Source organism: Bombus terrestris, chromosome 17 (assembly GCF_910591885.1).
Source record: "Bombus terrestris chromosome 17, iyBomTerr1.2, whole genome shotgun sequence".
NCBI classification, from domain to species: Eukaryota; Metazoa; Arthropoda; class Insecta; order Hymenoptera; family Apidae; genus Bombus; species Bombus terrestris.
The window spans coordinates 9,056,128-9,073,129 of NC_063285.1; the positions used below are offsets into that span (position 1 = coordinate 9,056,128).

Sequence of the window (17,002 nt, forward strand, 5' to 3'; positions counted from 1 at the left end):
GCCACCGGCCAACTAGATTTTAATTAATCCGTAGGACAATTAAGCCGACCGACTGAAAATTCACAGTTAAGAGCTTAATCGGCCGCGGATCCTTTGCATAACGGGCCACGCGTATCCGTTTACTTTGAACGGTCGAGAGGCCGGCGCGAAGGTGATGAGTGCCACGAGTGCTGCTCGAGTACGGTAAACCCTTGAACGACGCGAGGCTCTCGGACGACTGAATTTGTAAGCAGTTTGCGTGGGACTTTCCATCGCTGGAGAATGTTTTCCGGGCGAAATTTGATCTGAAGATATCTTTCGTCAATTTATCTTATCCGAATTTATGGGCAACGAGCGAAAGCAGAGAATGAGATTCTATTCGCCTCCAACGAATAAGCGCGCGATTCAAAAAGATACTCGACGCGGTTATGTGAAATTTCGAAGACGATTGCTTGTTGCGATCAATTACTGTAAAAATTGATGCAAAAATCTGTTGCTATCCACAGAAAATATAAACAAATTTCAATGCTTCCTTCTAATTCCCAGCTACGTATTTTACCCCCAAAGAATTTTTGATTTTCGCGCTCATAGGACGAACTCGAATACTCGCAGCTTCCATCGGTTCAAACAAATTCGAAATCGTCGGTATCGTAATATTTCGTGCTGCAACACGCAGCGAAGTGAAAATAGCAAGTACACGGGGTATATGCAGCAGATCGATTTTCTCCCCTTTCCGCGTAAGCTTCGAGGGGACGTTCCGTGCCCGCAGCTACGCGCCGGTTGCCCGAGGAGAGGGCTGACTGCACCACGTGGCCATTAAGTGTAATTACGTTAAGTACGGGCGCGCGTACGCTGTATGGAAATAGAAGTAGAAATGAGGGGCCACGCTTGAAGAAAGGGGAGACACACGAGAGGAGCGTGGCGAAAGGCGAACGTGGTGCAGAAACGAACGGAGAAGAAATGTGAAGGAGAGGGGTGGAGGGAGAAGAGAAAGGAAAAAGAAAAGAAGAGAAGAAGAGAGACGCCTCTTCTCCCTTTCCAGATCGGATGACATAAATCCATGCTTTCAATTATGCGAAATTAATTGACCGCGCCTTGTATCTTCTCCCTGCAATCTCTCCCTTCCCTTGCTTTTTCCCTCTTTCTCCGAGTCTCCCTTCCCTCTTTCTCGCACGTCCAGCTTGCGTGTAAGTATGTATTTACTGCAGCGTGAACCTCTCGGTATCGTGCACACGGGCCTACGTGAACTTTGTGTATAAATTTCATTGTACCTTTGTCTCGGACTTTGTTACGTCGCTTTGTACTTTATGGAACGTGTGAACAGGTAATATGTTTGGGACGTAGCGGATGAGGTAGGAGAAAGGAAGAAATGGAAAGGTAATTTGATGGAGCTGTACCTTTTCATAAGAGGAGGTACGTGGAATTACGTGCTTTCATAGTATTCACGCTGTTAATCTTGATATTGAGAGATTAATTCTTCGACATTATTCATCTCTAATGGGTATCATTAGCATGAATTAATATTCATTTTGGTTTGTTTTAATGTGAAAAGTTTCCCTGTGGATGTACATATGAAGGTACTAGGAACAATTTCTCCTTAGTAATGGTTGCATTGCCAATACATACTGTCAACATATATTGTTAATACAATACTGTTAACATGTACAGTCAATGCAACATTGTCAACATGTATTGTCAATACATATTGTGAACATGTATTGTCAATAGAACAATGTCAACGTGTATTGTCAAAAACAGTGTCAACATTTATTCTCAATACAACATTGTCAACATTTATTGTCAATACACATTGTCAACATGTATTGTCGACACAATATTGTCAACATATACTGTCAATACAACATTGTCAACATGCATTGTCAATACATATTGTGAACATATATTGTCAATAGAACAATGTCAACATTTATTGTTGACACAACATTGTCAACATGTATTTTCAATACATATTGTGAACATATATTGTCAGCATATATTGTGACTCAATATTGTCAATATGACATTATCAACATTTATTGTCAACACGACAGTATCAATATTTATTGCCAATACAGTATCGTTAATATTTATTGTCAACATTGTTGATATATATTGTCAATACAACATTGTCAACATAATTGATCAATACAGCATTGTCAACATATATTGTCAATATAATATAGTCAACATATATGGTCAATGCACATCGTCAATACAACATTGTCAACATATATTGTCAATATACTGTAGTAAACATGGTCAATGCACATTGTCAATACAACATTGTCAACATATATTGTCAATATAATATTGTCAACATATATTGTCAATACAATATTGTCAACATATATGGTCAATGCACATCGTCAATACAACATTATCAACATATATTGTCAATATACTGTAGTAAACATGGTCAATGCACATTGTCAATACAACATTGTCAACATATATTGTCAATATAATATTGTCAACATATATTGTCAATACAATATTGTTAACATATATTATCAATACATATTATCAACATATATGGTCAATGCATATTGTCAATACAACATTGTCAACATATATTGTCAATACAATATTGTTGAAAATAGTCGAGGAAATTTTGAATTACTAAATTAAACAAAAATCTAAAAAATATAATTTTCATTTCAAGATGATCGAACGGTTTGTTAATTTGTAAAACTGAAATCTGTATTATATAATATTTGGTTCTTTATCGCTGTGTAATTTGTATTGCAATAAAGAAACATAAATCGTGTTATTAAAAAGCCACCGTTGCTTTCAAGCTTCTCGTCGCGTCGGTAGCATAATTCTACCTGAACTGTGGCAATCAGCTGCAGTTTGCGAAAAAAAAAGAAACAAACGCAATTTTACAGCATCGGCTGCGAATTCGTTAATACTTCGTATTACCCTAATTAACCCATCCACGTGAAAGAAAAAGAAAAAGAAAAAAAAAAGAACAACTCGAAATTTCGTGCTACTCGGCCACGTTCACCAACCACCCAAGCACCAATTGCAATCAATCAAACCCAAATTTCTCCCTAATTACACGTTCCTCCCAAAGATCATTCCGCGCCGTCTCCACCCGTCATTACGCTAGAATTTCAACGGACAAGCCTGTCATTTTGCGGTTTCCGCGTACGAACAGGGTCTACTTCCTATCCAAAATATTCCGAGAAGCGATCGCGACTCGTCGTTAAGATTCTTCCAGATTTATGGGCAATTGTCAGCAGATAACCCGCGCATATCGCGTTTAAATCATTTCCACGCAACGGCACATAAAATGTTCAATTAATGATTGGAAAGCGAGAAACATATAATTTCTTATTAATTGGATTTTTACGATAACGACCAGCACTCTGAGCTTGTTTTAAATAATTTTTAATAATACTGGCAAATATTCCTACTTAAGAGAAAAATGAAAATAAGAATATTCCACATGTACATATCATCGACAATGAGAAACGAGTTTCTCTTTAATTTTAATGCCTTCTAACCAGCGAATAATGTAGTGAAATCTTGGCTATAAAATAATGTTTTCTTTTTTTTTTTTTTTTTAATAATAATGCTATATCTTGGCTTTTTGAAAACTGCATTATAGGAGACACGCTCGCATTAATTGTCACCAGTAATTAACTAAACCTTTTCACGATTCATTATCCTGTTATAAATAATATATTTCAATTATTCATACAAATATTTCAATATTTCAATCTCCGCAATATTTTATAGATTAATTCCTGTACATTTGAGTTTCTTGACAAATAATCTTTAAACCGTATCACGAGAGATACATTTGCATTTAATTCAATTTTTGATTAATTAACATTTAATTTAATTGCCACCAGTGATTAACCATACAATAAGAAACAAAAGAAACAAAGGTAGGAATTGAAAGAGCACAAGTGTCTTTATAAATACGAAAACGAGATTGTTTGTCAATAGGAAAATTGCTATTTGAAAACATAGTTACGCATAGTACTCTGTCTCTGTGTAGTATAAAACTATACCAGTTCATTCGAGTCTGCTGTACAACCAATGAAATGAAATAAATAATTTGTATAATTAATTTACCATATATTAATTATTGATTATTTTCATTACTTTTACATATTCATCATTAGATAGTATAATAATAGTATAATTAATTAATTATACTATTAATTATAGTATAATTAATTTACCATATATTAATTATTGATTATTTTCATTACTTTTACATATTCGTCATTAGATCAATCTTTAACTTTAAATAAATAATAAATAATTTGTATAATTATTTTACCATAAATTAATTATTATGATTATTTTTATTACTTTTACATATTCATCATTAGATCAAGCTTTAACTTTATCCCAAATCTGACAAATAAAATAAATAAAATTAATTAATTAAAATAAATAAAATTTACTATACTGCACCGCGGATCTTCAACTATACAAAATTCTATCTAAATAACGACCTATTTCATTTATTAGATATTACTACAACGAGTATTCTATTCTGGATATTTTATATAATTTTCCACGTATCGTATACGTTCTATGCATCTTTGTAGCTACAAATTTCAAATACACAACAGATAGCGAATACGTAGAAAACCTAAGCTGTTTATTCGTTAGCTGTACCGCTTTGCCTGTAAACCTGTAAATTGTCCGTCAGCCTGGACGAGCTTTTACGCGCGAACGTGATCCGTGGACGCGCGACAGGCGCGGAATTCAGATCGTATGTTAATGAGGGCGAAACGACGACCGCGTAATGTGTCGGCGGCGAAAAAGCGTACGTAATGCCGGTGTGTAGCAGCGGCGACCACCGACGTGGCGCAATAATGACGCGCATCTCTCGATTTTATTATTTTAATGTCGGTCCCGAGCGCCGCGGCCCACGCGACTCGCATACGCATTCGCCGATCCTCGCATGGGAATCGTTTCATTCAACGCAGTTCGCTTGTCCCGTTTTCTTTCCCGCCTTTGCTACGTCCATGATTTTACGACCCAAAATTGATCGTTCCGAGGGTACCTTATCGGGCCATCTGAAATTTCGCCTGCGAATCGCCGGACATTCGATGGCTGCAACTTTGTACAAGTGCGATTTCCGAAGATATTCGATGACTGGTTTCGCAAACGTGCCGGTGCGGAGGAAGTTTGAAATGCGAGCGAGTGTGAAGCAATATATTTGGCGAAAGAATAGCACCGATAGGATCGATTGATAAGAATGGAAATATCAGAGTGTAGTTGACAACGAGTGAGCTCATTCGTACGGTATATTTGAGCAAAAGTGGAAATACTTAAGTGTAACTGAGCGTGAGTGTGAGTAAGGAACGTGAATCAGAATGTATTGGGAAGTTAGGGTCCACTGGTAACGGAGAAAGTATTTGAGTTACTTGACGATGGATAAATTCATTGATACGGTATGGATTAATAACAATGGAAATACTTAAGTGTAACTGAGCGTGAGTATGAGTAAGGATTGTGAATGATGATGTATTGGGAAGTTAGGATCCATTGGTAACAGAGAAAATATTTGAGTCATTTGACGATGAATGCATTCATTGGTACAGTATGGATTAATAACAATGGAAATACTTAAGTGTAACTGAGCGTGGGTATGAGTAAGGAACGTGAATGAGAATGTATTGGGAAGTTAGGATCCATCGGTAACGGAGAAAGTATTTGAGTTACTTGACGATGGATGAATTCATTGGTACGGTATGGATTAATAAAATTGGAAATACTTAAGTGTAACTGAGCGTGAGTATAAGTGAGGCAATACACTGGCGAAAGAATTGGTAAAATCGAGTAGTTGATCAATAATAAATAAATATAGTTGAGTGTGAATGTCAATGAATGAACTCATTTATACGGTATATTTTAGCAAAGGTGGAAATACTTAAGTGTAACTGACCATGAGTATGAGCGAGACAATGTATTAGACAATACGGTATATTTTAGTGAAAATAGAAATACTTAAGTGTAACTGAGTTTGAGTATAAACGAGGCAATACATTGGCGAAAAAATTGGTAATAGAAGTAGAAATACTTAAGTGTAACTGAGTGTAAGTATAAGTGAGGCAATACACTGATGAAAGAATTGGTCAGATCGAGTGGAAACAATAAACATAGTTGAGTGCGAATGTCACTGAGTGAACTCATTTGTACGGTATGTTTTAGTAAAAATGTAAATACTTAAGTGTAACTGAGTGTGAGTATAAATAAGGCAATACACTGACGAAAGAATTGGTCAGATCAAGTGGCAACAATAAATATAGTTGAGTGTGAATGTCAATGAGTAAACTCATTTGTACAGTACATTTTAGTAAAAATGGAAATACTTAAATCCTATTGATTATGAGCGCGAGTGAATTCAATAATGAAGTTGCTTTTAATACGAATCATCTAAACTGTACAAGTATATTATATCAATTTTTGATATCTATGAACATTGATAGATATTCATTAATAAATTAAGTCCTTTTGGTACATATTGAAAACGTTAATATTTATAGACTGGAGGATATAAAGTAATGGAAATAACATTATCTTTGTATACTATTTCAATCTAGTTCAACTTCTACAATGTATTTTATACTACTCTTAATTTCTATATTCTTCAATTTCATAAAAAATGAGCTGATAATTGTATCATGGGAAACACGTTTGCACTTAATCAATTATCACCAATTATTGGTCAATTACCAAACCTTTTACGATTCATTAATACATTGTAAACAAGATATTTTAATTTCTACAATATATTTTATACTACGATTAATCTCTGTATACTTCAGTTTCATAAAAATCAAGTTCCAAGCTATATCATAAGCAATACGTTTGCACTTAATCAAATATCAATTATCAGTAATTAAACAAACCTGCTTACGATTCATTAATATGTTATAAACAAGATATTTCAATTCCTAAATGTATTTTATACTACTCTCATTTTCTATATTCTTCAATTTCATAAAAATCAAGTTCAAATACGTTTGCGCTTAATTAATTATCACCAGTAATTAACCAAACCTTCTCACGATTCATTATCACGTTACAAACATCAATATCAATAACAATTCCATAAAATCGCTCTTCAAAAATCAACGTCTACCAACACTGCTCAACTTCCATATCATCAAACGTAGCCCAACCCAAAACCTAACTCCGACCATTGCTTCCACCCCTAACTCAATCCATCGATAAAAAGACGTTGCTGAAGCCCCAAGTGCTTCACGAATACGCTTCACGCCCGCTTGCCTCGCGCTTCCGGTTCTACAGATCCTGGCGCAGATACCGCACGTATTTCCTCCTACCCTCCACTCGCGCTTCCATCGGCCCCCCAGGAAGTCGTCGTTGGTGAACCCACCGTTTGGAAATCAGCATTCTCCATCGACTTTTCACGCGCTGAAAAAATTCTCCATTTTGATCGCGACGATGCAGCACGCACGCACGCGCCCGCGCCGTGTATCTGCACACAGAGACAGGCGCAACAAAGAAGCAAAGCACGGCCAATTAAATATTCATTACCGCGGCTAGGTCGCCGGCTCCGACCAGCGGAATATCTGCTCCGCGCCGCGGACATCAAAGCGGAATGGACGAGTGCGGCTGTCCAGGACCTACCGGACTCGCTACGTGCGCGCAACCGGTCGTCATCGGCCGCGGAATTCCAAGTGACCACTTGTTATTCCGGACATCGATCCTATGAAACGAATCTTAGGCATCCGCAGCCTTCCCCTACATCGTAGCCGCCACGGCCTCGGTAATTCCGTCGCTACGAGATGGTATTTTGATAGCAATTTCGTCGACCCGGCGACGTCTCGCGCTGCCAGCCGATAGACAGGCGCGTGGAATTTTTAGTTGACCTCCTTCCCCTACCACTGGGCCACCGACGCTTTTCTTCGGCGGTGACCGAGTCGCTGCGATACGATGGGTCCTTTGCTTCGACATTTTCTCAGACACGCGCCAGACGTCGTTCGCTTTGCAATCTTCTGGCGAATTTACAGCAGCCACTGATATCGAGCGATTTCTGTTTGATTTTGGAGCATGCTGTCTTGTGTCTTCTTCTTCCTCTACTTTCAGGAAATTACGAGCTGAAGACGAATTGTCATCTCATTTTTCTCTTCCTTTTCTTCCTTCATTTTGTCTTCTGCCATAATTGTCTTCCTCGTTTTATACGCAACACCCTGATGCAGTTTCGTGGATGGCGGAGTGTTACATTTAAGCGAGAGCAATGGAATTTATTTCTGGGGTTGCAGTTTGCTTGAAGAAGGTTCGAGCGAACGAGTGTTTGGTTCCAAGGGAGACATTGTACGGCGCAAATTATTTCTTCCCAGGGCCGCTGTATTCTTCGTATTTTTATATCTTTTATGTCTTCCTCAGTGGAAGCGTACATTCCTTAACGCCAACCTTACAGGACCTTCAAACGACCGGTTTCAAAATTCATTTGGAATTGTGCATTGTTGTTTCTTTAGTTCGTCTAACTTTATGTAAATTCTTCTATTATCTGGTTAATCACTTTCTCAATCTTTGCATATGAGAATTTACATAGAGTAGATGAAGAAAGGAAGCAACGACGAATCTATAACTTCAAATTAAATTTTCAAACCTGCCATTCTACTTGACCTGGTAAGATTAGTGTTGATACTTTAATCGCTCCATGTCGCCACTGCTCTTTGAAAAGCTCCATCATCTTCTGTTGAGATTGACTGATAGAGCAACGAGTGGATGAATTTGTAATAGAAAAATACATTGAAATAAGTATAGATATAAGTACAAGTATAGTGTATGCTGGTCCAGGTCCTCACTCTTTTAGTGTTACAATACAATAGAAGGTAATAGGTCATAAATTTATGGCAAAGGACTTTCCTGTTGAGCTTGACTGATAGAGCAACAGGTGGATGAATTTGTAATAGAAAAATACATTGAAATAAGTATAGGTATATGTACAGGTATGCTGATCCAGATCTTCACTCTTACAGTATTATAATACAATAGGAAGCTGATAGGGAGCAGGTTCATATATTTATAACAAAGGAGATTACCAAAAAGCTAACCTTGGTGTGTAGCTCTAGCTGAAGGCTACAAGAAACAGCAACAGAAATCTACTTATAGCTCTTTTGTTTCTAGACCTTGTAACCCAAAAACAAAATTTATATTCAAGGGCACAATAATATGGGCCTCTCGTTACTTTGAATTTTCTTCACTAAATTCTATGCTCTTCGTAACAGCGGCCTCCAGGTCACGGATATACAAAAGTTATTCTTGAAGTAATTACTTCAACATCTCCTATGGATTAGAATATAGTTTTAGTAATTAGAATATATTTTTTAGTTATCATGGTGCATCTTCATACGTTCAACTATCAACTCGAATATTCTTTCCTTCTGTCTTCCTAACTCCAATGAGGAATTTAACAAACCAAGATGTTCTTCCCTTCTCATACATTAAAACATTGCTCGGGCTCAGGATTCGTGCTCGTTAAGCTTCAGCATCCTCAACTTCTCACGCTTGTCTTCTTTTTCTTCAATATAATAACAGTATCGTGTAATATTTTTACACACCACCTTACATTGTGCATGTATCTTCATCCATTTCATAAATTCCAGTTTACCTATTTTTAATTATTGGGCTGGCAACTAAGTGATTGCAGGTTTTGTCAATACCACCTAATGACAGAATCCGCAATCACTTAGTTGTTATTCCACGCAGCTAGACAAATTGTAAAGTACAAATTAAATAAGAAGAAATATTCCACGTAACCTGGCCAACGCTAAGCCTCTTGTCAAACGTTACACAGCGCATTAGCCTGACTCGCATAAGGACGAATATTTCAGGAAATTTTGCTCAGCAACTGACCTGATACTGTCGACTACCCTGCATCCAACTTCTCTACCAACTTGTCGATCGCTTTCTAATTGAACGTTTCCCAATAGCGTTTCGTAATAGCAATAGACTATTATTTACGTGCATCAGTTTGAACCGCGTTGGCCTCCCACGACAGATCGATCGCAGCCATAAATCCCACCATTAACGAGGCCAAGACGGAATTAAGGCTAATAAACGGACCCGGCATAATTGCACGTAGCCCTATGAATTATAACATCGATCCGTCTGACGCACGAACAAGCGTGTTAATAAGCGGTTGGCGAGCTTTTGCCTGCACGCTGCGCGCAAACGTTTGCCAATGGTCTTGGCGCGCGGTGTCTGACGTAACAAGCGTGTCACGAACTTGCCCACTTGGGACACACCGCTGTATGTTTAATCGAGAAAACGCAGTGTACGTGCACGTGTGCGCTGCAGTTTTCGGACTTTTCGATAGTCGGACTCTCGTCAGCAAGAAGCGGAAATTGTAAAGACGGTTAATTAAAAGGAAATTACGTTTAGACGAGGATTGCGTGTTCCAGCGAATGAAATAGTTTTCATGTTTCAGTTAAATTACATGGTTGGGGAATGTTTTCCACATCGGCGCGAATTTGCAAGAAGAAGCGGAGATTATAATGAAAATTGTAATAATTTGGGAGATTCCTTTTTTTAATTAGATGCAGGCAAATGTTTCGTATATTTCATAGATGAAATCCAGTTTCAATTTTTTAATGGCATTGTAACTGATGGTGGACCACGTGCGGTGCAACGTTCTTCATAGTTTTCCATATCAATGTGCAAGAAAAAGCAGAGATTGTGGTAAAGATATTAACAATTTTAAAAATTGTTCAATTAGACAGAGGCAGGAATTGTGTATTTTTATGGATGAAATTTAGTTTTAATTTTCTAATTATAATTTCACATGTGGTGCAACGTTCTTCATAGTTTTCCATATCAATGTGCAAGAAAAAGCAGAGATTGTGGTAAAGATATTAACAATTTTAAAAATTGTTCAATTAGACAGAGGCAGGAATTGTGTATTTTTATGGATGAAATTTAGTTTTAATTTTCTAATTATAATTCCACATGTGGTGCAACGTTCTTCATAGTTTTCCATATCAATGTGCAAGAAACAGCAGAGATTGTGGTAAAGATATTAACAATTTTAAAAATTGTTCAATTAGACAGAGGCAGGAATTGTGTATTTTTATGGATGAAATTTAGTTTTAATTTTCTAATTATAATTCCACATGTGGTGCAACGTTTTTCATAGTTTTCCATATCAATGTGCAAGAAAAAGCAGAGATTGTAATAAAGGTATTAACAATTTTAAAAATTGTTCAATTAGACAGAGGCAGTAATTGTGTATTTTTATGAATGAAATTTAGTTTTAATTTTCTAATTATAATTCCACATGTGGTGCAACGTTCTTCATAGTTTTCCATATCAATGTGCAAGAAAAAGCAGAGATTGTGGTAAAGATACTAACAATTTTAAAAATTGTTTAATTAAACAGAGGCAGGAATTGTGTATTTTTATGGATGAAATTTAGTTTTAATTTTCTAATTATAATTCCACGTGCTTGGAATTTGTAAGGAAAAGCGGAACTTATAATCAAAATTTAGAAAATTAGCTTCAGACAGAAACTGTGTGTGTTTTCATGAATAAAACCTAATGAAACTTTCTAATTTTCTAATAAAACTACAGTTGAGACTGATCTACGTATACTGTAAGTATAGAAGACAAACAAAGACCCTAATAAAAATGTCTAAAATAGTAAAATTGGAAATTAAAACGTAGCTGTACTTTCCCAATAAAATTATTGTTGACAGTGTGTTGTATCATTCTCATAAGTTTTCATAAGTTAAACAAAGATTGTAATAAAAGTTCAGAAGAAATAAATTCAAAGAACCGTGTGTTTTGTGAATAAAATGCAGCTTTGCTTTATTAATACGCGATAAACAATAATATCACATATTAATAAACATTGAGAAATTGATTAATCGGATAACATAAGAACTTACATAAAATTAGATAAATAAAAGAAATAGCAGTAAATGTACAATTTTACATTAAACATTGAAACTGGCCATTTGATAATGTTAATGTTAAAACTGGGAAAAGACAAGTAATTACGTTTAAACGATGCGCAGAAATACCATTTAACCCGATACTCTGTTCATATACCAAGGAAAACACCTAATATATAAGATGTTATCATGTCACAAGTGTATCAAAGATAATAAAAATTCTCTCTAAAATCAAGTTAAAAAAAAGTCTGTTCTTGGGACGAGCATCTAATCGAAGAAAAAAGCCATATCTCGCCAAGCCATGTTTTCACCCCCATTTCGCCTCATCAGAGTCGTCAAAAACCATTCTGCTACTGTTGCCAGCGATTTTACTTCTGCTAATCATCGCAGTTCACGGCAGACCTACGCGAGAAGAACGTGATAATCGTACGCAAGAAAAAAGGAAGAAAAAGAAAAAGAAAAGCAAAAGGAAAAAGGAAGTACAAGGACAGAAATACAACGCGGTGCGAGTAAACGAAATAAACAAATCAAAAAAAAAAAAAAGAAAGATAGAAAAATAAAAAGGAGGAAAGAACGCAAGAAAACTCGTACATTCCAAGGTACTCTCCTTCTTTTTTTCTTTTTTCTTTTCTTTTTTTCTTTTTGCCAAGCTAATTTACAGCGACTGTTACGAGCATCCTTTTTGCGCAATTTAATCCGAATTTGTCGGTATCAAAAGACGACGCCACGAAACGCGCCGGGACTACCCGTGTATCAACAATTACACGCCAAGACTTTCACCTTAATCGGTCGACACACGGCTCCGCTGGTACTACAATCTCGGAGACAAGGTGCGTTTGTTGGGTTGCTTGCTTGGTTGCCTGGTTGCTTGCTTGCTTGCTTACCTGCTGGGATTTTTTGTTGGGCGCGGTTTCCGGACACTCAGGGTCCGCTGGGTCGAGGCAGGGCTTGCTTTGGTAGCCGTTCGTTATCCCGGCCCTCTTCATGTAGTCCTCCAGAGTTTTGAAGGGAAACATGAACTGCAGTTTCTTCATCTCGTCCAGCATCCACAATGGATTGAGATTCGTCCAGTGCACTGGCTTGTGCATCTGCGTGCCGCTACCGTGGAAAAAATAATTCAAAGGCGAAATGAACCACTTCACTCTCTCTCTTTCTTCCTCTATATATATATATATTTATCTATTTATCTCTTTTTGTAGAACGATATACCGATAATGATTAATAGACTACGGAATTCCATGCATTTATGAGAAACATTTATATTGTTATGTTATATATATCATTATACATTATTATATATATTACCATTAGGTGGTAATGACAAAATCCGCAATCACTTAGTTGCCAATCCAATATTATTACGTAGAGTGCGAACAATTTCTAGAAAATGTATAGTATATAAATATGTATAATAATGTATCAAATGTCAAGAGTATATTGACTTATCTGATATTTCATAGGTAGACGAATTTTCAATACCAGTTTTCGTATTTTCTGTTATATCCATGGACAAGTGAGTTTGCATAGAAATCCGCGGTCTAACGATTAGACTGAGATATTGATGAGATGAGATGAAACATTTCGAAGTCTACGTGACGATATTGACACTGTACATGTATAAATTTTATGTAATACATATATACGAAAAAATGTTATACGTTATGTGTAAATATATACATATACCTCTTCTACTATTGAGGTTAGGTTAGGTTGGCAACTAAGTGATTGCGGAGTTTGTCATTAGGTGGTAATAACAAAATTCGCAGTCACTTAGTTACCAACCCAATATTTTGTTTCGTTTATTGTTTCCTACCCGTTTATATACATTTGTCTTATTTCTCATTCATTTAATTTAATTATATTTTGTTTACTTTTATATACTTATATATTTATACACACATTATACGTATGATACTTACGGTATATACACAGGAGAGTCTGGTCCTAAGAGCTTGCTACCTTCCCAGAAACAGTCGAGAGGCGTAATGATGGCGCATGGTATAATTCTATCGAAGATCTGCAATTAAAAATCCGTTAGAAACTGGTCCGCGGTATTCCTATCTAACGAGAAAAGTTCGCGTGAAATCTACTTATATCGGATTACAAACAAATCACGTGACATCTTTTCAATTTCTTTACATACAATCGCGTATGCCGATGCTTGTTCAGGAATTCGAACCTTTCGTCGAACAGATCAATGACAGATACGAGAGAAATTGGAAGACTAAGAGAAGACAAAGCGAGGACTGAGCGACGTATCGCGGAAATTATCGATTTGGTGAGTTCGAGTAATCGATCGCATCATCGCAGTGATGGTGGTTCAACATCGTAGCTACGTAGTAATTATGGCAAATATTTATGTAAATTCGTATCTTAAAATATAATTTAATATAATTATATTATATATAGTTATACAATTAGTTATACAATATTATGGGATATAATTAAAAAACTGAAATCCACAGAGATATTTGTTTCTCCCTATGAAATATCGTAAGAAATACGACGCTTCCAATATCTCGCATACTTTTGCATATCACGCACACTTTCGAACCCATGGAATGTCCGAGGAAGGGAAAAAAAATCGGCGGTCTAACGATCAGCCATCAGCGCGGAAGAATTTTCCCTAGCAGCGTTAGACGAAAGAAATTGTCATGCTCTGATGTATTTAATGGATTATTGGATGACGAATGCTACGTTCCCGGCACCGATTTACGATTATTTCTCCTTTTCTTCGATAGTGGACACTAACGATCGCCATAAGGTTTTTCTTGGTAGGAAGGCATTATGGGAGGCCACCTGTGTGTTCTCGGAAACTCGAATAGGGCGGTCTCTCCAGCCAAGCGTTTCGTTTTTTCGGCCCCCTTGATTTACGAATAATATGAATTTGGATAGGATTCGAGGAACCTAGCGGACATTTGTTACACCGTCGTCGCGGTGGTCTGGTCGAGTAACGCGACCACGAATTTAATCGAGAACGCGTTAAGCTCGTTTTTTGTCCATCGACTGTTTCATTTTTCCAACTAATGCGATTACACAGGCTTTCACTTCAACTGCACGTTCAGACGACGAATCGTAGGTTTCAGCGGCGATTTAACAGACGTTTGCTGCGTGATCGAAGGTACTTTGTGTGAGAGAAGAAATTTTTAGTTTGAACGAAAATGAAATAAAGTGAGATTTTGTTACGAAAGATCTACGTTGAATTCGTGGCAGTTCTTCGACTCGTATACGTACGAGCACGTACTGTGTAAAATGTTTCGCGGTTTATTGACACTGTAACGTGACACGGTGAAATTTGAAACCAATTTGAAAATCTATATAGAAGTCACACATACTCGTTGCAAACATATATTCGATATATTTCTATACATACATATGCAGGGTGCGAGCGAATAACATGTACAAGCGAGCATGAGGTGATTCTTTTGGAAAAAATGAGAACAAAATATGCAATAAAATGTTGTCATTTAAGGTTAAATTTTCGAGAAAATCGAGTCTGAACGTTTATCAAGTATACTAACTACCGCATGGTTAATTACCGACTGGTGCGAATAAACGATCGATAAGATGTTATCGTAGAAGCGAAAGTAAGTAAAAGATGTAAAGTAACATTTTTCCGTTTAAGGCTTTATTTTCAAGAAAACAGAGTTCGAACGTGTTTAGTTAAGAATCGATCTAGCGCTTACACGCGTATGATAAATTTAAACGTAATTCTATAGTTTTGTGAACGCAATTGAAGAAACGTTATCTAAATAGAAATTTGTCTCGTCTATCGAACATCATGGTAAGTGCTGTATTTTAAATATTGTATACACTTTTGCATGTTACACGCACTCTGTAGATTTTTGGAACATTTTTTAAACATCCGCTGTCTACTTATCACCAGCCTTTCGTGTTAATTGCACTTTCGCGATTTTTATCTCTGTCCAACCATCTTTTCAAACCATTGTAATTGACTTATAAAGTGACAGAACAAAGACAATTCGAAATCCCGTCCCAAGATCTACAAAATCTCGGTTTATGCGTCAACTTCTGTTGCTCTAAAATTCCAGTATCGAACATTTTTATGTCAAATATAAAAGTACCAGTAGTCCCAATAATTTGTCATTCAAATATTACCAAAAAGCTACTCTTTAAATCCGAAATCTGTACCTAAAATCAGGAAAGCAATTTTGGCGAAGAAAAGTACCTGCAACACGGCAACCAGACAAACAAAGGTATTCGTCTCGGTTGCATACGTACAGGGTACAAACTCGATTAATTCAAACAATAAAATAAAAACTTCGCGCAGTTAAATCTCCTAGAACTTTACGAAATACACGAATAAATAGCTCTATAAATATATTTTATACACAACTGACATATATATATATGTTTCAATTAGGTTATTCGTGTAAACAGCAATCTTGTCTGCGATTGTAAATCGATCAGATCCATGGATAAGAGGATGCGGTCGCGTTAAAAGTGAAACATCCTGTACATAAGCGCTGGGATAATAATATTCCTGTTTGTCTGAGATACAGGAGACCGCCGTGTGATTTAGTCGGTTGTTACTTCAGGCAATTCCTGCATACCGGAACATCTATCATTCAACAGAAACTTCGAGATTGAAACATAATGAATCGCGCGGATGTTGGTCGATCCTCGGAGTTTCTTTCGAACTACAGTCGGTTACAAAAGTCTACATACACCTAGCGAATTTTCTTAAATATTCGGACACGATTTAATTGCATAAAAATCCGCAATTCCTAGAATTCTCATATTCGATCCTCCAATTTCTTTCTTTTAATCCTACAAAAAAAAAAAAAAAAAAAAAGGAAGAAAAAGTCAAAAAAATACATGTTAACAAAACTTGTCCTCAATTTTCTCGCGAACGAACTCGCCGAATTGCTGGAAAGTGCCGAGTCGAGAGCAACGAAGCCGGAATGAAAATCGGTCGTTCTTCGACTGACGATGGAAAAAAAGAAAATCAGAGCATTAAATGGAGAGCAGAGTGCGGTGCGGTGAAACTCGGGCTGGTAACATCGCGGAAGCGGCGCGTTCGACGTCGCGGCGTCTCTCACGCTGAGGTAATTTCGTGCTTTTCCCTTTTCCCAGCCGCTCGAAACGCGTCTAACGCGTCCGCTCGT

At 36.8% G+C, this 17,002-nt stretch overlaps 1 protein-coding gene across 5 annotated transcripts in view; it reads right to left on the minus strand.

The window, feature by feature from the left end:
* Positions 1-17,002, minus strand: part of LOC100646247 (protein patched) — an 87,385-nt gene that overhangs the window by 12,030 nt on the left and 58,353 nt on the right. For 4 of the 5 annotated variants that reach the window (XM_012318161.3, XM_012318162.3, XM_048413772.1 and 1 more), the window contains 2 exons: positions 13,793-13,890; positions 12,758-12,971 (listed from right to left, as the gene is read on the minus strand). In XM_012318161.3, the coding sequence (XP_012173551.1) occupies positions 12,758-12,971; positions 13,793-13,890 (312 nt within the window). Of the gene's footprint in view, positions 1-12,757; positions 12,972-13,792; positions 13,891-14,016; positions 14,161-17,002 lie in introns of those variants that run through there. The other variant, XM_012318164.3, reaches the window with a different exon arrangement.